Below are 22,810 nucleotides of genomic sequence, written 5' to 3' on the forward strand. Positions count from 1 at the left end.
GTAGTTAATTAATTTAATTCTAGCAATGGTGTCGACTTCAAAAATACTTTTTATATGACATTTCCGTATATTATATTTTAATTATCATACATAATATGTTATTATGAATGCTATTATGGGGGCCAATATAGATTTGTTATGGCCAAAACTGGTCGGCGCAGAAGTAGCGGTGTTGTGACGGCTCTCTCTCTCTACCGGCAAGCTTGTAAGGGTTCGGACGCGTGCCGTCGCGCGTCCGCCCCATTCTAACCATGTAAACACCGTTAACCGTTAAATAAATATTACTGCAGCGGCTCAATCTGTGTCTCATTGCCACCCGCCATCATCACAGCCCCTAAACTATTTAAGATATATAATAATAGATATGTATAAGTGAAAAATAGAGTTTTTTAAATATGAAATTGTTTTAATACGACGGTTTCGAATATATTTTGAATAATAAACATAAATTATCACATTAAACAAATAAAGTAAACCATTATATTTTCTCAATAATAATATAAATTTGACATATAAATCTATTACATATTTTTTCTCTATTCTTTTGAGCGATGATTGTGGTAAAAACGTAAAAATAAAATATATTTTGGCAAAATATTAATAATACTTATAAGTAAATAAAAGTCTACAATATTTTTGCGTCTTATTTTCCGTTTATCATAAAAACAATTTTTTTTGGTTTTATCTTTGTGTTTAATATTTGTGTCCGTTGTAATACTATTTTTGTATTAATAGCCAATAAATTAGATTTTTAGGCCAATAACTTTTCTGTCACTTTGTTGTCAAAATATTAACCTCAATCAATTGCTACTAAGCCAATTCCAAAGTAGTAGAGTAATTTATACAGCACATTTGCAAAACATAATATTTTTTAATAAAAAATGGATAGTAATATACGTGAAACAGCTAGCATTTTTATAAAAGAATCAAACGACATTTACATGCCTGAACAAACTGACGGAGATCAAAACACATCCACTGACGATGATATTCCTTTATCTTCATACAAAGATAAACGCCTTCTGCACATTACAGATAGTAGTGGTCATAATTTTAAGAAACGAAAGAAGTTGAATCGGTCTAAGAATAAGAACAGAAAAATATACGAGTACAAAAATGGAAAGAAAGTGTTCCGACAATCAGGTTGTTTTTAATTTATATATTTTAAAACAATTGATGTAGTTCTAATTAAGATTGTTGTATTGCAGATTCCGAAAGCGAAGATTTTGAAAAGTATGTGTATTTTGACGAAGGTAAGATAAAACGGAAAGTTAAATTGGATATAAATCTAAGCAATGACGAGTTGATGAGGCGAATTAATGATATTAAAGTTGAGAATGAGTGCTTGAATTTAGAACGTGATAGAATCAACGTGGTTAAGTTACAAGAGAAGAATAAATTACACAGTGAAATTAAAAGACTGAAGCAATGTATTAAAGATTTAAAGGTATGCTATATTATAATTATCAGATAATAGTGCTTATATCTAAGTTGGAATACAGCGTCACACTAAACAAATGTAATCACGGCTTAAAAAATACATATGCTATTACAAAATAATGTGTAATTTTTTAAATTAAAATCTAGAGTAGTAATTCCCGACCATGAATTTAGGTATTATTTTGTCGAGGGTTAAACATTTAAAAACAGTTTATTAAATGTTGCTTGTTATTGAGATGTATTTAAAATACAATGAAGTGAAAGAATCTGTTTTGCTTTGTTAATTCACTTTTATTTTGCGAAAGATGCGAGCATATATTTCATGATATGGGATCAAATGGTCTGATTAATTAGTGGTGGTGGCAAATCTAATATTTGTAGCCTTTGTAATTTATGCTTATTTATTATTATTATTGTTATTTTCAGCTCAAGGATAATTCAAATAATGATATTGTTTTAAACATTGGCAATACTGCTGATGTAATTAATGTAATGAATAAATATTTAGACGAGAATCTTGTTCAACATAATTCTAATCCTAATAGAAGCAATTTAGATGATAAACTAAATATGACATATTTTACTGATTTAATGTTTTGGAAGGTATGTACTGTATTATTGTTGTAAATATTATAAATTTTATGTAATGATTAATTGATATTATTTTATAGGATTTTAACTCAATTGAAAAAAGAGATGATTTCAAAAATACTTATTGGAAAGGCAATTTAAAAAGTATTAATCCAAACTCAGATGAATATTTCAAACCAGATAATTCTATAAGTATGAAGCTCGGTAATGATGTTGATAATACATCATTTAAAGAAGATCAGCCAGAAAATATAATTGAAAATGCTATTCAAAATCCTAATTATGAAGTGGACAATAATCAAGTTTGGAAAGTAACAGAACAGGGATATGATGATGGAGAGCTTAAAATTGTTGATGAGTCTTCCACTTCCGATATGGAGATAGATGAAATTAGAAATATGGACGAGTCTGATGAAATAGACAAATTAGATCGCAAAAATAACGATGAAAGAATATGTTCTGAATGCGGGCACGATTCTTCTTGGTCAGCTTTTATATCTCGGCATAAAAAAGCTTATAACGAAAACGTAAAGATGATACCTTGCAATTTGTGTAATATGAAGTTTTTGAATTCGGGTCACTTTGATGGGAAACATAGGTAATACTAATTTATTTAATCTGTATTGATTTATGATTAATAAATATTTTTTATAGACTGAAACGTCCCGAGAGGAGAAGGAGCACGATTCGCTCTTTTATTTGTGATGTATGTGGGCAAGGTTGTACGACGCAATCAGGTCTAGTTCAACATCAGCTCAAGCATAAAGAACCGCTGTTTTCGTGTATATACTGCCCTTATAAATGTAGAAGGAGAACTTATCTCAGTGTATGTATCATATATTAGAGTTTCAAAACTTATTTTATTCCCTATCAGCATGGGTAAGGATCGAACTTTCCAAACCATGTTTTTCACTTGTTACCAACATTCTGCGGTGGACATTACTATTGACATAATTGAAATTATACTATTTTTTTTTGTGTTTGCATAACTAGCATGTATTTTTTGTCCACTATCTGCTTTGGCTACTCAGAATCTATTTTAAAGACTGCTTTTTGATCTTTTAGAATTTTTTGCATGATCATGAAGTATATTAATCACTAGTTTTAAATATTTTCTACTTGTCCGCTGATTCTAACATATTCATATATTTTACAGACGCACACAAAAACCCACCTAGTCGAACCAGAAGCATCCAAGCCTCAAAAAAGATACCCTTGCAGCATGTGTCCTCAAGTATCGACTTCTGTAAAAGACTTTAGATTGCATAGATCGACTCATAAATCAGCAAACGTCTTCACCTGTAAATTGTGCTCTTTCACCACAACCAAATTTAACACATTTACAAAACACGACAGAAGTCACACCAGCGAGAAGGGCTACCAATGCATCTACTGCAACTACAGAACCATGTCCAAATCACACTTGAACTCGCATATTAGATATCACATCGGAAAGAAGCCATCTTCTGTTCTTGACAAGCTATCTTGCAATCAGTGCTCTTTTGAAACAGCTTCTACGATGAAAATTAACATACATAAAAGGAAGCACAATGGGGATAAACCGTTTTCTTGTAACTTGTGCCAATATAAATGCTTTACTAGATACGATCTGATGTTGCATGATAATATGCATAAATCTGATCACGTGATGCAGTGCGAGTTTTGCGATTTTAAGACTGTGGTGAAGACCAAGATGAAAAATCACATGAAGAAGCACAATGAAACTGGTGAAGTAATAAGATAGTCACTGTTACCAATACATGCATATCAATTTGATGTATATTTTAAAGTGAATTTTAATACTGATTTTTATACAAATATATTTATATTACAATATATAAATCAAACACATTTTTTTGCAATTAATTAAGCATTTGGAACTTCAGTTTCAAGCCAATTATAAATGAATTTAATATGTTATGGAAAATGGATATTGGAATGTTTGGTGTTGATTACAATAAAATACATTTTAATTTGGTAATAATTTAAATCAATAATACACATATAAAAATAAAACGATCTAAAAAATACATTAATATAAGATACATAAGGATAAATTAACAGGAACATAAACTTGAAATTACGATAGCTTTATTTGTCGGTTAAAGTGAAGTAGTAGTATTATAGTTGACTTCAATGTGGTTATTAAATATTATAATATTACAATGTATATACTTTATTTAATAGAAATTCAGTAAAATTGAGCATCACGTCAATGCAGTAATAATGATTTCTGATATTATTAAATTTATTACCACAAAAGTTATGTTGCTGTGCTCGAGATCCGTCGACTTGTTAAAAGTGAAAGTTTACAACCCGTGGTTAAGGCAGCTTCATATCGTAGTATTAATTACGAAATATTCCAATAATAAGTAGTTATAATTAGAATTAAAGCACAAATATTTTTTTATTTATAATAATTCTTAAACATTGCACGTAAAATTTGGTGCAGCATCTCTACAAATGAAAATCACACATTATATACTTTTTTACATACATACATAATTGAACACATTTTATCATAATGATCATTTTGCATACAATTTTATATTGCAGTTGAAAATTATGCTAAAATAATAAAATTTGATCACAACAAATAATCACACAAAATAAGGCAAAAAAGGTGGTGCGTATGAGATGTCGCATTTTCAATGTTTATTCAAGATAATTTAAATTTTGACATAACATATTATTTAAATAAATGAGGCATATAAAATCAAAGGCAGTTTTTTCTGAATATCGTATTTCAAAAAAATAGTTTTTTTGTTTAGGTGACTTAAATATATTCTTTGAAATAAAAAATATGAAGACCCAAAGGCAATAATTTAATGTAAACTGACATTTTTATAGAAATATAGTTTTAATAACCACTACATTAAGTTTTTTATCAAATAAACACTAGTATTGCCTGAAAACGGCTATAAATAAAACACATATAATTTACAGCGAGAATGTGTTAGGCTATATACTTAACATGTTCTTGCTATAGTGTCTGTATGTCAGAATCTGATCAAATACACACATAAAGTAGTTCTAAAGTAGATATCGTTTTATGATTTTAGATATTATAACACATTTGTTAGAATCAATTTTAGTAATTTATTCTCTTGTAATATTATTCACAATTAAATTTCTGAATTTTTCCAGGAGTTGAAGTTAAAATGTTACATACAAAAGGTAATTCTTAGTTTAGAGAATATTAATCTAATAATACTCGCCTAAAAAATATTCTGTAGAATTTTGCAATAAAAATATTATTAGCTATTTATATTGAAATATAGTCTCTTCAATTAAAAAAATTCATGAAACATCTTTACCTAAAATTTATCAAAAGACATTACAGAATGATTCAACTGTGGTTTCAAAAGTAACTAGTTTACTTGTCGAAAATCGAAAAAGATAAATAAAATAACAATACATATAATAAAATAACAATCTATCATTTCAATCGCCATCTTCACAGTAAAAGTTTGTTGTAAATTATAAAAATACAATTTTAAAATGATTAAATATATCAATACTATATTTATGTCAGTATACATGTTCTTGCCTAAAGATCTTAATATATTAAAAGTGACATTTAAAGTGTTACACCGCAGTATTAGTATAGAAAACACTGTGAATCAAAGCATTTTTTAACTATCAACTCTCTTTTGGAACACTGGAATGTTTTTTTATTTACTCTTTGATTTTGGGTGTAATAAATAAAATATAGACATTTACTCCTCATTATTAACGAGGAAGAATAAATTCAGAATTATGCAACCGTCTTTGTTTTTATAAGCCTTTACCAACAAAGAGTGAGTGTTCTTTTTAAATAAAGATTCGAGATCTTACGCCAACAATAAGATAAACAACGCATGAGTATTATTACAGTGTTATTATTATACACATATTAATTTAAAATCTAACCATCAATATGTTACATATTATTAACAAAAAGTAAACTAGCTAACCGTGACAATGATAGCACGCGTTTTGATCGAGGCAGCCACGAAAAAATGTTTTAGACACAACTATCTATTTGTACAATACAAATAATATTCATTAACATTAAGCTTGCACTATTACTGATCACAATAATGATTTAAAGTGTTATTAAACCGTGTTATTCATAATTTTCAGTCTAAAATTAAATTCATTGGTTTCATATTAAATATGGAGGGTTTTACTATTGAACGTAAAATGGCACTGACCATTTATATAAATCTAAACTATGTACGGTTCGAAATATTTAATGAAACGTATAAAATCATAAAGCTCTATTGGTCATCTGAAATAAATATGGCAAGATATGACTATATCTCGTATTCACAAGGGTTCATTGAATAAAACAATTGTTTTTTCTCTTCAGCTCGACGGTGGACAGATTACGTTCAATCTCGTCGTCATCTTCGATCCTGAAACAACAATAGAGAGATTACCATTGGTGACAATGATTTTAAAAGTTTTAAAATATAATATTTTTTAGTCATATTTTTTACCACTTACAATTAAATGCATAATATCAATTTAGGAAAATGTTGGCAGAACAGGAGAGGTGATCATTTCTTATGTATTGGTAGATAGGGACAGATAACCGGATTTAATATTACGTATTCTAAGTTCATTTGAAACGTGAGTTTGTTGAAAAGTTCTTAATGTATAATTTTCTATCAGTGTAGAAAATTACTCATTCATAAGAAAGTTACTATGTTATTAAGTTTAAATTAAATTGTAATTATAATCCTTATCGACGATTATGATCTCAAAACTACGTTTCAAGATATTCAATTTCTTTGCAAATACTTTTAAAACTAAAAAAATCATGATTTAATTTTGATTTCATTCGACCCACAGATTGAAAACCACTGATGAAATAACTTTATCATATGTACTAATTCAAGTCGAAACATTTCGGCAATTATTGTTTTTTAATTCGTTTTACTTCAGAAGTTATGATTTTTTTGTTGTAACTCTGTGATGCGCGTAATTCTCGCGAAATAGTCAGTCATCATGGTGATTGGATTATTGCGCAAACGAAAATTGCACACATGAACATAGGTGATTGTTTGACCAATACATTTTACTTTTAATTCCAACTGCTTAATATTTTTCTCTATTTTTAAGTAAAAATTTGTGTAATTATTATTGTTATATGGCAGAGAAAGGATATTAAATCAGCGCAACATTATTATTTTAAATCAAAGTGGCTGTAACGATCACTAGTTCTCATTGAAGAGGCATTGGAATAAATATTATAATAATTATAAACATACGCTTGTTCATGTTCGTGAAGATGATGCACAAGCTGATCTCTGGCTTCGACGACTGTCAACAATTCTCTCAAGAGACGAGCCTCGTCACCTCTCTGACCTTCTGACTTTCTCCATTCTTCGACTTTAAGTAAAGCACGCAGTTCTCCGTCTACTTTAGCGTGCCTAGCACGCAGCTCATTCTCTTGTTCCCTAAAAGGATTAAATACTGCATTAAAACCGATAAAAAATAATGAACAGATCTAAAAAAAAGCAAAATAATTACAATATGTTCAACTGCATCTGTCTCCTGAGCAATGCGTTCTTTTTATTGACTAGAGTGAACCATTGCACCATCAACTCATTCTCTTCCTGAATGATTAAAAAAACATTATAAACATGATCATAATATGTAATTCGTAGATACGTCAAATATACCTGTTCAGATTTATCTGAGCTTTCCATAACGGCTCTTAGTTCCTTTTCTAGAATAGCCGCTTGCTTATCGATCGCTGATTGTTCCCGTTCTAAAGCTTCCATTTCGTTTTGTATATAGTTCCGCATGTCCTTTCCAAACTAAAGCATCGATTTTATTTATTAATTACTTATTATGTACGTTGTAAATAGTTTAAGATAGAAAATATACTAACCCCTTTCATTATGAACGAATCCTTATCAGGACTCATCCTATCCATTATATTTGAATAAGAACGAATCGGAGAACCTGATTTAATTACTCCAGTCTCAATATTACGCACTGGGCTATCTTTACGATTATCTAAAAGAAAGAATACATTTAAATATTTATGTCACATATTCAACTCTCAATGGCAACACTCTTATTCTGAAAATAACTGATCATAGATTAACAAGCTCATTAGCTCTAAGTTGGTCGCGTGGAATACTATTGTCCTTCACCTGGTAGAACAATATTTACCCAAAAGCAAGAGTAAAGTGGAGGTGCTTAGAGTCTGTGTATTATATTATACTTTTATGTTTAGTAAATGTTTGATTTTAATACGTTATGTTGACTAAATCGAACTACTGATGGATGACTATTGTCCTCCACGCAACCTTCTGTGTCTTAAAAGTATATAGATGTATTTATAATATATATTAATAAAATACCATCTTTATTCAGTATATTATTGTCAGCGTCCATTTTACTTTTGAGTAATTCGATATTCTTTTCTGGACTTGATTCAGATGCCCATTCTGAGTTATAGTAATCTGTAAAATATAAGTCGAACTTTAAGCATCACTTTGTAAAATGAGAAAGTAGATATGAAATACCTGCTAAATTTTGTTTAGATAGAATCTGAGAGGCACTTAAGACTTCAACAGTACCGACTTTATTACCAGGCGACGTTGGACTATAAAAAATATAATAATTAAAATTAAATCGATTTATGTAATGCTGCATATGATCTAAGTGATAATTTCAAGAAAAAAAGTTATTGATGTAAATAGATGATTTTTTTCTCTTATGCTTAAAATACAGCAACATACAAAATGATTCTCTTGAATATGACTATAGAGCACATATATAAAAAAGCACAATAAATATGTACAAAATAAAATCTCTTAAGGTATCAACAAAGTATGTTTTATGTAATGAATTTAATTTTATGTCAGATATTTAATTAATGCAGCAGCTGATAAAACAATTATACCTAGTCACTAATCCGGCTCTGGCGTCAGCGATTAATTTCCTTGCTCTTTCTCTCAACTGCGCTTGTCTCGCATCATCCGGCTGTTAAAATATATTTAAAAAAATAAAAATATTATCTTATATTATATATAAAGTAAAATCAACACCCACTAAATATAAATATAAAAGCAGAATTTAAGGCTAGTACAATATTAATATTTTGATTCAATTATAGCCTTATAAGATATATTTAGAAAGTGTTGGTAAAATTTGCTGCAAATTATATTCATTGACTTTAAATTAATATAATGAAACTGACACTAATGTATAATACAGTCGATTGTGATATAGTTAACTAATGAACTAATAAAACAAATACGTTATACAAAAAAAAAGCAAGCAACAAGCGACAGGCTAGGGATTTATTTAGTTCTTCTCAATTGATTTTGGAAAATTTCGGAAGAACAAAATATAAAATTAATATAATGTAACTATGGAATATCCAGTTCAAACCTTCTGCACGGTGGATTTGGAAAGACCGTTTTCGTCTTTGAGTCCGTTTACGTTCGTCGGCGATATGATTGGAGATACCACTGTTCTGTTTGACTCTATCTTTCTCGCCTCCAGCCGGGTGGCTTCAAGCAGCTGACGGGCTTTTTCTTTCAGCTCGTCGTGTCGAGACAAGAGTTGCTAATTGATTGATTTTAAATTATACACACATGCTGGATTTTCAAATTTTAGTCTTAAAACACTAGTGATATAAAATTAGCAAACGATAAAAAAAAAAAACACTAATGATATAAAAATAAATGCCAAGGGAAAAAATATGTCAATGCAAAATAGCTAAAAGCGATAAAAACATTATTAATTATATTTATAGATAATATATTTATTAATTATAATCAACCTTTTAATTTTGCTTACAATGTTTACAGAGGTTTGTACCTTGAATGCACTTCCGATTGTATAATAACTGTCTGTGTATATGTTATAGTATTATTTTTACCATAATAATTGTAACAAAATCTACTTTGCTGAATTTATTTGTAAATTAAAAATTAAACCAGTATTTCCAAACTTTACTTTAGTTTTAAATTCACTAACATTTTTCTTAATTTTAGGTACCTACAACCTAAAATCTTTTTCTTTTATCATAAAATTATTTATCTTTTAAATATTTTTCATATACCTCGAGCATTTTCCTACCTTAAAAAAATAGATTCAAAAGCGCCAAATTATTTACATCAAGGTACAACACTCTTGTCTAACTGTATTTGTTAAAACTCGACAGCATTGTTTTTTCAATGTCATTGTTATGCTAAATTTACGCATATATTCAAATAACATTAAAACAAACACAGTTACATTTAACAAATTAGATTTTATCGTAGTGCTACTTTAACATGGTGACAAAAATACCATGGTCTATTTAAAACTCGCCGGTTTGATTTAAAAACAAGCACAAGAAAAAAAAACCAAAACTCGAGCATTAAAAAATAATATACCGTAACGTCGTTAATACCTGAGTCGGTTTCGGCAGCAACTCCAAAGACGGACTGATCGTTTCCCGATCGTTGTTCGTCTGCGATTGATTGTTATCGTCCACCTTCACATCCTCGATGTTTATATCCGATTTATCCAATGATTTATCTATAATACAGATTTTATTAATAATTTCTCTAAAAATAAAACTCAAACTACAACAAGCAACACTGACGTTCATCAACTTGGACTGTTATCTGTTCATCTTCTTCATCGGAACCGAAAGGATCCGTCAACTGCTTCCTAGTCATTAACTTCACTGGCCAAGCTTCCCTCACTGTCACGCCCATTGCTTGAACAGGCGTTTTATTATCGTTTTTAACGTCCTGTTTAACGACAGATTCCTTTTTCAAGTCTTTGGAGAGCATTTCTTTGTTGATCACATTAGATTTATTACTATTGTTTTCGTTCAAGTCTTTACTGTGGGGCTTTGACTCAAACGACGATTTTATATTCTGCAGCTTTTCTTTAGTTGGCGAGAGGACTCGCCCGATGATGCTCTTCGAAGACGCCAATATCATGTCTTTCATGTCTTTGACATTACCCAGTGGTGATTTGTCTTTCATATCATTTGATACTCTATCGGGAGATGGTTTGGTTTGATAAGACAAGCGATTTCTTTCTTGGGAGTGCTGCGAATCCATCGAATCTTGCGAACTAGATTAAAAATAATAATATTAGTTTGTATGCGAAGATCTTAGAATTAGTTCATTAATAATTATTACCTCAAAGAAGCTCTGTTTGTAATCGACGGATTTTCATTCTTTTTGGCTCTCATCGATAGAATTTCTTGAGAGAATAATTCTACAGATATATCTGAGTTCTTATCGGAATTAAAACAGCCAATTATATAGGAAGATTCCTCTGCAGTTTGTCCTGTAAATTAATAATTTGATATTATGTATCTAATATAAATCTGAAAATGAATGGACTGAAAAATTGGCTGAGTTGTGACACCTACACAATCTTTTGATTGTGGAGGTGCCACATTGAAAAAAAATATAATTTGATATTTGATTGATTACGATTTTTTTCCGCATCATTCTAGTCATTTCTATTTACCTATTTTACTGAGTCTCAATTGTCGATTTGTAAAAAGGGCACGCAGTTGATGTAAATATGTCAATAAAGCGAGACGATCAAGTCCACGGGCTCTCCGCATTTCGCTCGGATGTAAAACAGTAGGAACTCCTAGTACATCTGAAGCTTTAAGCGCCATGCGAAGATTGCCTTCGGAGTCACGCGGGGATATTTCCAGCATATCACTAATTAAAATGAATTTATTGAATATAAATTGTTTCACATACTAAAATAAAATAAAATACATACATTAAATCTGGTCTAAAATAATGTATGATAGCACAAAATGCAATCCCGTCTGACCAACTAGTCGTTAGGTTTGTGACGTTGCATTGAGGATAATCTTTGGTGACTTCCTTGCACCATTCTAATAAGTCGTGAGCCGGAGTAGCATCTTTGTTCGGAACGTCGTCCACAGACGAGTCCCTCATCAGCTTTCCCTTCTCCGGTTTCAGCGAATCTATCGATACCTTGTCTTTCGGTTTCTTAATGTCTACGATCGGAGTGGCGTTATTCGAGTTCATCTCTTCGACCTCCAAGAAATAAGGATAATCGTTCAGATTCGTTTTCAATTCGAGAGGCTTCAGATTTTCTTTGGACATCTGGGTGGCGTTGGATAAGTCGGTTTTATCGAACGTGTGCGTGTAGTCATTTTCTTTTTCTTCCGATACAGATGATCTCATGAAATCTGATTTTGGATTTGGATCTTTGTCGAACAGATCAGACGGAGTCATGGCGATCGGTGTAATGGATAAGGAAGTTCCACTCCCGGGCGTTCCGGTGAGACTTGTCGTCATCATTTCCATTTGTTGAGTGAGGTTCATCACCTGAAAGTTATATTAGATAGTTAGTCTTTTATTAAAAAAATAATGTTCTCGTAGAATGAGATAATTTTCTTTTGCTTGATTTTACTGAATTCACCGCAAATTTGAGGAATCTAAATCACTTAAAAACATTCTCCATAAAACTCTAGAAATATCAAGAAAATATTGTCAATCAAGTAGCAATATTCAATCTATGATTTAAATTTAATGTTACTTTTTGTAAAATTAGCAATTTACAAGTATTATTCAAAAATAAAATAAAGTAATTTGTGCTTCAAAGTTAGTAGTGATAACTAGTTGGTCCATTTTGTACTGATTTGAAAGCCATTTCAAGTCAATAAGATTGTTAAAGTTAAAATGCCACTAAAGAAAAAAATGTGGTTTAGTTGTTGGTTCGGAATTTGCATGATTAAATCAAACCATATAAATCAAAAGAACTGAAATGATCATTTGACAAAACAATTACATAAAAACTTAAAAGCAGGATGTTATGAAAAAATTGGCAAAGATGAAACATGGCTTTAAAATTATTCATTATATTGAACGTCGAATGATGAGCAAATCAAAGGGACAGATTTTATAGATAACTTATCAAACAGAAAGTTTGATGATAAGCATTCAGCATAAGTTTTTTCAGAATATCGAGCCATAGAAAGATTAAAACAGTCCAAAAATTAGATGTAATGTGGTGAAAAAAAAGATTTTACGTAAAGTAGCGTTTCACATTTTAACAACGCCACCCATATTTCTTACAATTTAAAAAATGTGACTATTTTTTACGTCAATAATATTTTTAATAAATAAAAAAAACATGGCAATTAAGCAGTATATTTTTCTGGGTCCATATGAACTCATCGGGTAGTACTATTAAATCCTGAAAGGGATTTTTTCGCAAACGATACGAGCTATTATATATAATATATAGAAAATTGAACGAAATACAATATTCTACGGGTCTTACTCTACCAGTCTTACCTTTGGATCGGACGAAAGTCTAAAGCCAAAACAGGCAGACTAGTGGAAAATCAAGAATTTTAATTCAACCACAATATCAAAGAATAGAGAAAGAATACATATACGACGGAAATATCATAATACCAAACATGCGTATTTAAGGTGTTTCAAAATACATACAACGGTACAACTTCTTCACAATTTAAGAATATGACGGGTCGTAAAAAATATAAATTACCTGCTGAATGCTGGCTGAATTTTCAGATATGCTAAAGTCATCTTCGTCGAAGTCTTCCAATGGTGCAATGTCAGAATTGTTGTTAACGGACATCATGGATGCCATTGACTGCATATCTTCATCCCTAAAAAATATTTATATTGAAAAATATAATATATTTTGAGGATGAAGAATGAAAAATTCTTACGCGGCACTCCCTTCTCTTAATAAAACGGAGCTGATAGTGACTTCTATTGATGCGGCTGTTACCTGGAAGTATACGTTTATTGTATAAGAATATTTGCTGATTATATTCTAAAACTCTTATTATTTCGTCGAGAGTATTTTTATTAAATTATATATTTTTTTGTACTTCATTATTTTAAGATACACTTTTTGCTACTTTTTATTGTACATTCGACTTATAACTCGAAGCAGATTCTATAATGAGATATAAAAACACGATTTAAATGAATAATTTTAAAGCATTTTTAAAGTATATACTTTGGTGGTACAAGGTCTCATCTGAAGGGATAAACATCTCTGAGAAGGTCCAGCCGAAGCCAGAGGTCGCAAATTTACTGATACTGTGGCCACTTTCCTTCTTTTTCCTGAAGTGGCTACCTATAAAAATATGGTTAGTTAAAAACGAAAAGTAACAAATAAATTCGGAATGTGCATACATCTTCCAAGATAAATATCCAGTCTTTGTCCTCAAGCTCGTTTGATCGTTGGTCTCTGAATAAAGTGACAGCTATGCTATGATTGTCAGGTACGGCCCAAATGACGCTTCCTCTGTTATTAACAAAATTTAAACAAAAAAAAAGATAAACAATTACGAAGTTTGGTATAAATTGAATAGATAATTTCAAGTAAATTATTTATGATGCGGACAAAAAATATCAGTCTTACATGAATTACCTGATTAGGTATAATTTTTAATTCTTTTATTTTATATTTTAACCGCGATAACACAATAACTATCAGTCAGCTTTTAACAAAACTTACAAGATATAAGATAATTAATTTTATATGTAAAATTATACACTGATTTCAGATATATGTATCTCAGGTTTAGTTTTTATGACTGATTATATTAGGCAATAAGTTAAATAGTTATTACATTTGTTATAAGCAATAAATAACTTTTTGACCAATGATTGATCAAGTTATAATTTTTAGCTATGAACCTTTTGGTTATTAAGTTTTTTGGGATTACAATTTAAATGTTGATGTATTACATATTAAAAATAATGTTTTTTACCCATGAAGAAAATGCCCTATATTTCATTTAAAGTGTATTTGGTTGTTTTTTCAATGATTGATTTTCACCAAAATAGCAAAAGCTAATATATCAGATTTCGAAAATCGATAATCAGTCATAGCAACAGTAGCATAAGTAATTAATTTTTTCATTACATACATACTTATACTATAAGTCATTTGATTTCATGACTAAAAGCGAATATTGTATAACTCTAATAAATTATTACCAATCGGTCAAAATATAACTAAACATATGTTTAAAAATAAAATTTAGAAATAGACTATTTTTATTTAAAGAAAATTATCAGTATTTTGGTTTTAAAATCATTAAAGATTCTTCAGAACAGTAAATAGTAAAAAAAAATATTATTTTTAAATCGAATTACTAAAGTTAACTTATAAAAGTTAACAAAAGGCACGTTTTAGTAAGATTTTGCATTCTGATTAAATGTGTGCTAAAATCGCTACATATTTCAGCGGAAATAAAACAAAAACAGTAATTTGTATAAATTCTGAGACAACTAAAAAATATTTTTATAAAATTTGAAATGCTGACTTATATTGAAATCTATCCAAAACTACACTTGCTAGAGAAAATATAATAATATTTTAATAATCAATTCATAAATTAAAAATCTATATGGGAAAATAAGTGAAATCCCACATTAACAATAGCTACTTGTTACAAATAGTCATAAAAACACTATCGCAAAAAAATGTTATTGCTAGCATAAAAGTAATTAGAGAAATTGATTATAAACGATAATTTTGTTTAATATTTTCCAATTTTAAGAAATAAAATTTTTATTTTAAAAGTATATTTAACAATACCTAAAAAATAAGACCTTATAGCGACTAAGCGGTTTAAACGTTTTTTATTAAATTTAATTTACTTTAAAGGTTCTTTCATTGATGGTTCCCAATCTAGCGGTTCGGCGATCACTCTTCTCGATCTTCGCGACCAAACAACGCTCAATTTGTTCGGTTTCCTGAAACAATCAAACGTTATAATTCGACTACGAGAACACAGTAGTCGTAAATTACGCAAAACAAACCATTTAGAGGACGTTTCTAAGTCGACTCTATGATACGAAGCGGTAAATTGAAATTTTGCTGCTCTCTTATTTACGCGTTGCAATCGCTTCCAAACGGAAGTCATCTTGATTATATTGCAATGTCCTTTTAATGTTTTTCAATGATAACCGGACAGATCGCTCATGTTGTTCAATTAATACAAACTAGTCATGGTGGAGCGTTATCGCGTTGGTGAATTTCTGAAAAGGAAGTTGATAACAATATCATAAACGACCGAAACCACAAGTGAATTAATTGCGCGTTCTGTTGCACTATTATTGCCAGTGTCAATTACATCGATGTTGCGTCTTTAGCGTGCCGTGTGTTCGATTGGAAATATTCTATGCGCATTAATTAAATTAACTCGTACGCGGGGGTGTAAGTAAATATACAAATACGTACACACACAAATACAAAGACGACTGAGGTCAAGTGCTAAAGTAGCGATAGTTTATTTGCGCAATGTAAAATATCGGCGGAAATATAGTGACTAACGATTGCATCGAGTATGACTTACGGAATAGTCAAGTATCGAACGTTGGATTGTTAAAAATAGTCCATTAACGGACGATATGCAACCCCGACTGACAGTAGCGAGCGACTGGCCGTCATTAGTCATTACGTCAGGGGTACCAACATGAGCGAATGTCATTGTGATGTGTTAAGGCCAAAAAAATTAAAAACATGCATTTTTATTCAATAATTAAATAGTTATGTTAAGATTATCTAACTTTAATATTTACTAATAAAAAAATAACAAATGTAATGGCTAATCATAAAAATAATCAGTTAAGGTAAGCTATGCATTAAGATGACATAATCAGAAATCTAATTTAATATTCTTAGATTATGCTGATAAGATATTAATGATTCGGTTATTATTCACACATATTGTTGAAAAATACTAAAGTGAAAACTCCTTGGTAACTATTATTACAATTAATTTATTGCAGCGATGAAATAGTTTGATAGTTCATTGAAATTGAAAAAAAACGAGATGCCCTGGTTAATTATAAGGACAAACTACAATGACGTTAATGTTGCATTGGCAGCGAAATAACTATTAAATAGCCACAATAAAACGCTCATTGAGCACCGTTCAATACTTTATGGTTATTAATTGTTATGATGCTAACAATGAAGCTCAGATAGTCACTTTTACTACTTTACGGTGTCCGCTAAAATCAATTTTTGTAATCGCTCGTTCTGTAAAACGGGCCGGACAATCGTCCAGAGCGCCAGTACCGAAAATGGCGCAAATTACTCCAAATGGTGACGCCATTTACTTCGAATGAGGGTGCCGTTTGATTAAATTTAACACAGTATCTATATCTCCTCGATTCCTAAAAACATTCGGAGATGATTTTTAAGCAAAGTTTTCTTTGATAAACTTTTTCTAGCTTTCGCAGCAATTTGTGCTCTTGTGGTCTTCGAGTTTGTTATAAATAATAGCAAATTATACAGTTTTGTAATTATATTAATGTTATAATTAACACAGTAAAAGTGAAAATAAATATGTTATTTTACACTTCTTTCCTAATTATACGTAAATTTCAATTTTAGAATTGTCATAATAAGTTGGCATTATTTAGTATTTTTTACCCTAAAGTAGTAGGCTTATTTAAGACCTATCGATATTTTAGTTGTTTAATCTAACGATCACTTGATAATTTTCGCTAAAATATTTTTTTCTTCTTTGAGAATTTGTGTTTTGTTATTTATTGTGAAATTTGTTGTAAGATTTTAAATTATTTTATTAATACAAACTCCCCCACCTCATATCACATGGTACATACACGTATGTACCATGTGATTTACCGATATTTGAAGAAATAACGGTAAATCGCATGGTAGATACATACGTATAATTTCTAATGCTATAAATTACTGATTCTTATAAAAATCCCGATTTTTCAATATTATAAAATATATCACAGGGAAAGAAAAGAAATCATCTTTGCACACAGACGGCCAACCTTCTAGGTGTGGCCCTGCTTTAAGAATTGAATTTTAACATTGCAGTACAAAAAAGTTTTTTGCTTGTCTCCCATTTTTTAACAATAAGTGTAGTTAAAATAACTAGACGTCCTTCTTTGAGGAGAATTATCCTTTTAACATTTTTGTTTACCTTTATCCTTCTTTATAATTATTAATCAAAATGTCCGAAATTACAATTTTTAAACCTTCTGCAGCAATTTATCCTTATTAAATTTTTGAGGTGCCTTTGTAAGATTGAAAAAATTGAAAAATGTATTTATGTTTACCATCAGCATTAAAATATAATCATTTATTTAAAATTATAAAAATGCTGGTGAATTTTCAATTGTGTGAAAACTACATTTATTCATTATAATCTATTACCAAACACAATATTTATAATTTGATAAAAAAATATGTTTTAATGTTTTAAAAATACCCTTTATAAAACTTTAAATAATATTTTTTAGCGTTTTGCATTTGCAATCTATATTTGAATACATCAAAGGAGTTTTAAAAATTATGATTTGCCTAAATTATTATTTTTTTCTTTTACGCTAAGTTTATATTTTTATTTTAGATGAAAGTAATAAAAGTTTAAAGGATTTGCACTACAATAAGTAGTGCTATATCTCATTCAGAATAAGTTTAAATATTTTTAAGAACATTAAAAAAATATGGATATCATTGTAGTACTTCATATGGCAACACATAATTGTTTTGAAACGAAGGCTTGACGTTTCATGTATACAAATTTCTTATTATATGTAAATATTTTACCAATATAGTAAATAAGCATTGGATTTTTATGTTAACACGCTAAATAGTTTATTTTTCAAAGGTTATATGTCAAAAGCGTCAAAGAAGATAAGAATGAAACTAAAAGCAAAAAAATCAAAACTGCAACCAACCGAAATCGAATCAAAAGAAGCAGTAATTAAAATTAAACCGATAGATTATACAAATAAAGATAATAGGTATTAATAATAAGTTATTAATCATATCTTTAAGTGAAATCAATTATTTCAATATGTTTAATCACCAGTAATCAGGCAATCAAATGTGACATTTGTAATAAATCATTTCAATATCCATCGAGATTAAGTAGACATTTGCAGTCGCATAACAACGACAAACCTTTCAAATGCACTATATGTACTTCTAGTAAGTATACATTTTGTATGTATGAGAAATGTTAATAAATATTCGCTTTAATATATTATTTTATATAGGCTTTTATAACTCTTATTTACTAAAAAGACACGAAGCGATACACACTAATAAATTTCCATTTAATTGTGACAAATGTAGTAAACATTTTTACTCAAAATCGGATTACGACAAACATTTGTTGGTCCATCAAGGAAAGAAGCCTTATAAATGCGATGTAAGTAATAATAAATATATTAATTTGTATTATTTATTATTGTTCATGATTGTTTTTCAGAAATGCTCAGAGTGCTTTATACATAGCAAGTCTTTATCGAGACACAAGATGATTGGCCATTCTGGGAAAACACCTTATTCTTGCGAAGTATGCCTTGAAAAGTTTGTTACATTTACAAAACTGATGGAGCATAGAAAGACACATACAGGTGTTTAAATAATTCTATTTTTATAGTATTGTATTTGTGAGAATAGTATAGTTTGGAACAATTAAGGTCGTATTTATAATAAAATGAATACAAAAATTATATTCAAACTTTTTTAAAAGAGTTATAATCTTATATAAGATAGTCAGATGCTTATTTGCTTTGACATATATTTTATTTATGCAATAAATATTCTATAAATGTACTGTTTGCATTCGTGCGATATAATGTGAATGGCTAATCGGAAGATTCAAAAATGTTTATGTTAAATTAATTAAATCGGATTTCTCCTTTTAGATGTATGTATATTATACTTGTTTTTGAAAACCAGCTAAATGTATTGATGAATTTTTACAGTTGCATTCATCTGAAATAGATAAACAAACAAGTTCTAAAATACTTTGGGATATTTTTAAAGTAATCGATCAAACATTAATTAACTCTAATTAGCTTTGTGTCGTACGTGAATATATACTATCACTTAAAAATGTATGGTTAAACTGTGGACTAGAAAAATAGTTTTATTGTAATCCTGAGAACTTTGTAAGTCTATCGTTACAATCAGCCATTCGTGTTATCATTGATTTTTGTATTTTTACCGGCTTCACTTTTTACTTGTAGTAGATGTTTTGAATTACATTTACATTTTTAAAACCATCATAAACATCTCAATGAGCCTATCGAGGTTTATGAATCACAATTTTTGTATTGACTTGAACCGAGATTTCATATTATTCGAAAGAAAAGCTTTGTTCTTTGATCGTCTACTGTTGAATTAAATTAAATTATTTTCACATGTATGAACAGAAACATGTAAAAATAGTTAGTAAATAAATTTACTTTAGTTTAAAATAATCAATAACTATTTATTATTTTGCTCTCAATTAACTTATGTATTTTGTTTATTACGCACGGCACTAGGTGTTTCATACCTTAATTTTAATGCATTGAGAATATTATTTGATTGTCTAAGGTGTGATTATTTGCATTACTCAAATATTTTTATTATATTCCAGATTATAAACCATTCGTGTGCGAGATCTGCGACAAAACATTTACTAAATCTATTTACTTACGCGAGCACTACGGTATTCACACCGGTTTGAAGTTGTACCATTGCCAGTTTTGTGGAAAGGGTTTCGGGTATATGGCTTCGGTGAAAAAACACTTAGCAACCACAAACGCTTGCGCTTACAAACTGAACAAAGACAACGTCGATCCGCAAGAAGACATTTCTCAATCTTCTAATTACGAACTGCCGAGCTCTGTCATGAGCGAATTGGATTTCGAAATACCGAAAGGTGTTAATTTAGAAGATTTGCAAAGCGAGTTACCACCAGCTCATTACATTGCAAAATCTTTTACGAACGATATTTATAATTAAGAATAATGTGTATGACTAATTCATATATTTTATAAATATATGAATTATGGATCATTTATCATTTATAATCGACAATCAATATTAATTTATTATTTTTTGTACTTTATCTTAAATATTTTTTTTATTTCGAAATATTTAATCAATCTTAAAAATTGTTAACCTTGACCTAAATATCATGGTTTATAATAAATATATTACCAATAAATATTTTTTTTAGGAGACCATATCTTGTTTCTACTTTGGTGTCCATACCTTAAAAGCAATATTTTACTAGAAATCAAAAAAGTAAATAAAACCCATAATATTTTATTTTATATAATATATTTTACTTATTTCTTTATTTTAATGCTTATAAGGAGGGTTAGAAATTTCTAATTTAACATGTATCATATATTGAGATTTATATAAAGTATTGTGGGGTATTTAAAATTAAATTTCAATATCATTTACAATGTCTTCAAAAATATATTAATTATCTGGCTCTTATTCGTGTCTTTCTGGCAGTGTATTCAAAATATCATCATCTGTTATTGGGCTGAAATGATGTTTTTATTAATGAGTTTTATTTCCATAATTGATCTACTTGTTTCAACCTACTACAATATTGTTACAAGATCAAAGAAAATTTTATTCTGTTTAACCACTAATTTCTTCTAATAAGTGTTAAATCAGTCGGATAAAGCAGATATAGTAGTAATCTCAGATCTGCTAAAACTTATTTGAAATTTATTGTAATCCTTTTCAGAAAATTATGTACCGGAATTAGAGAGAAAATCGTTGCATTGTAATTAACTTAAACAAAATTCGTTTAAAAGTCATAAGAGCTAAAAGATTTTTTATTTGAATGTACACGTGAAAAACGGCGTTTTAGCGGTTTGCTCAAATATAATGTAAAGGACAATTGATTAGCGACGTATTTAATTTATTAAACGGAATTTTTGTAAACGTCACAAATTATGAAAAACTGTACTGCATTTAAGAAAACCGACCATTTGCAAACGTACTAAAAAAAGCCAGCGTAAAAACATCAGTCACAAAAATATATTGATGGATTCAACTCAAGTGGTTTATAAACAAATATTATACAGCGTTTTATGTATATAAATACAAGTGATGAAACTAGCGGTAAGCGATTCCTGTATGGATTTTAAACCGAACATTTGACGGAACTTACATGTATCACAGTAGTAATCACCTAGAGGCAGAACATTAAAGACGGCGGTTCGTTTCTTACTGTTTTTAGGCAGCTTATGTTTGTATACAAACTGTGTGTTGTATATATTTGCTAAGTGAGACAAGTTATCTGGTTGATGCTAGTACTGGGGTGAGAATTCATGGCGATCCTTAAACATTTATTTTTTATTACGCCTATTTTACGAAAGGAATTATCAGATATAGCTGTGGTCTTAGTATGCTACTAAGATATAACTATGCTCTGGTTGTTCTAAGAATGTATTAATAGCTGCGCACGGTAATGATTCGTGACTTGCAAGTTTGCAATTTCCTGTGTACGGCATGAAATATTTTCGTTCCAAGCGGTATCTTAATCAGATTATAGAACTAAAATGATCTCTACAACGAGTGTTTTTAATGAATTTTATACTATTTACTATTCCAATAAGTGAATTTTCCTAAATAAAATTATATTAAAACTTATTCAATTCATAAAAATATTGTTTAATAAACTGCCATTAAATGTTGAAAATAATATAACCTACGTCTAAATTGAGAGTATGTAAGATATTGTGATTTCAATACCTCAGTTCAATAAAATAATAAAACATTTAATGTAAAATTCAGGGAATTTAAATCAATGTCTAAAAGAAATTTAAAACATGATTTGTTAATTGAAAAAAAGAACCAGTACCGATGGATTGGATGTAAGTATAATTAAAGAAACATGGGAAATACTAGAAATTAAATTACATTATATAGTAAATAAAGCACTTTCTGAAGGAGAAATACACGATAATTTAAAGATTGC

The 22,810-nt window shown here is 29.3% G+C and overlaps 3 protein-coding genes across 8 annotated transcripts; 2 read left to right on the forward strand and 1 right to left on the reverse strand.

The window, feature by feature from the left end:
• Nucleotides 1-755: 755 nt before the first annotated feature.
• LOC148235145 (uncharacterized) lies at nt 756-3,853 on the forward strand. Of its 2 annotated transcripts, none has more exons than XM_088186516.1 (6): nt 756-1,143; nt 1,209-1,447; nt 1,867-2,043; nt 2,112-2,629; nt 2,686-2,857; nt 3,188-3,853. In XM_088186516.1, the coding sequence occupies exons 1-6, from the start codon at nt 882-884 to the stop codon at nt 3,773-3,775; spliced, it is 1,956 nt and encodes a 651-aa protein (XP_088042642.1). In that variant the 5' UTR covers nt 756-881; the 3' UTR covers nt 3,776-3,853. The 2 variants fall into 2 exon arrangements, with proteins under 2 accessions (XP_088042642.1, XP_088042643.1); XM_088186517.1 differs by having other exon boundaries at nt 975-1,143; nt 1,209-1,253.
• A 1,903-nt stretch (nt 3,854-5,756) lies between these two features.
• Nucleotides 5,757-16,486, reverse strand: Ehbp1 (Eps15 homology domain containing protein-binding protein 1). Of its 4 annotated transcripts, XM_088186445.1 has the most exons (21): nt 16,391-16,486; nt 15,855-16,073; nt 15,693-15,788; nt 14,217-14,328; nt 14,038-14,157; nt 13,742-13,803; nt 13,555-13,678; nt 11,788-12,365; nt 11,521-11,723; nt 11,184-11,334; nt 10,634-11,115; nt 10,439-10,566; nt 9,430-9,606; nt 8,939-9,018; nt 8,559-8,638; nt 8,394-8,495; nt 7,916-8,043; nt 7,704-7,841; nt 7,552-7,637; nt 7,290-7,478; nt 5,757-6,431 (listed from the first exon to the last, which is right to left on the reverse strand). In XM_088186445.1, the coding sequence occupies exons 2-21, from the start codon at nt 15,956-15,958 to the stop codon at nt 6,353-6,355; spliced, it is 3,219 nt and encodes a 1,072-aa protein (XP_088042571.1). In that variant the 5' UTR covers nt 15,959-16,073; nt 16,391-16,486; the 3' UTR covers nt 5,757-6,352. The 4 variants fall into 4 exon arrangements, with proteins under 4 accessions (XP_088042571.1, XP_088042573.1, XP_088042570.1 ...); XM_088186447.1 differs by lacking the exon at nt 9,430-9,606; XM_088186444.1 differs by having other exon boundaries at nt 7,552-7,841.
• A 2,004-nt stretch (nt 16,487-18,490) lies between these two features.
• LOC148235147 (uncharacterized) lies at nt 18,491-21,050 on the forward strand. Of its 2 annotated transcripts, none has more exons than XM_088186562.1 (6): nt 18,491-18,617; nt 18,692-18,827; nt 18,896-19,014; nt 19,083-19,237; nt 19,298-19,445; nt 20,459-21,050. In XM_088186562.1, the coding sequence occupies exons 2-6, from the start codon at nt 18,697-18,699 to the stop codon at nt 20,824-20,826; spliced, it is 921 nt and encodes a 306-aa protein (XP_088042688.1). In that variant the 5' UTR covers nt 18,491-18,617; nt 18,692-18,696; the 3' UTR covers nt 20,827-21,050. The 2 variants fall into 2 exon arrangements, with proteins under 2 accessions (XP_088042688.1, XP_088042689.1); XM_088186563.1 differs by having other exon boundaries at nt 18,563-18,617; nt 18,678-18,827.
• Nucleotides 21,051-22,810: the final 1,760 nt, after the last annotated feature.

The sequence above is a fragment of the Plectrocnemia conspersa genome, unplaced genomic scaffold (genome assembly GCF_051122295.1).
Source record: "Plectrocnemia conspersa isolate PC_06_02 unplaced genomic scaffold, ASM5112229v1 ptg000005l, whole genome shotgun sequence".
NCBI classification, from domain to species: Eukaryota; Metazoa; Arthropoda; class Insecta; order Trichoptera; family Polycentropodidae; genus Plectrocnemia; species Plectrocnemia conspersa.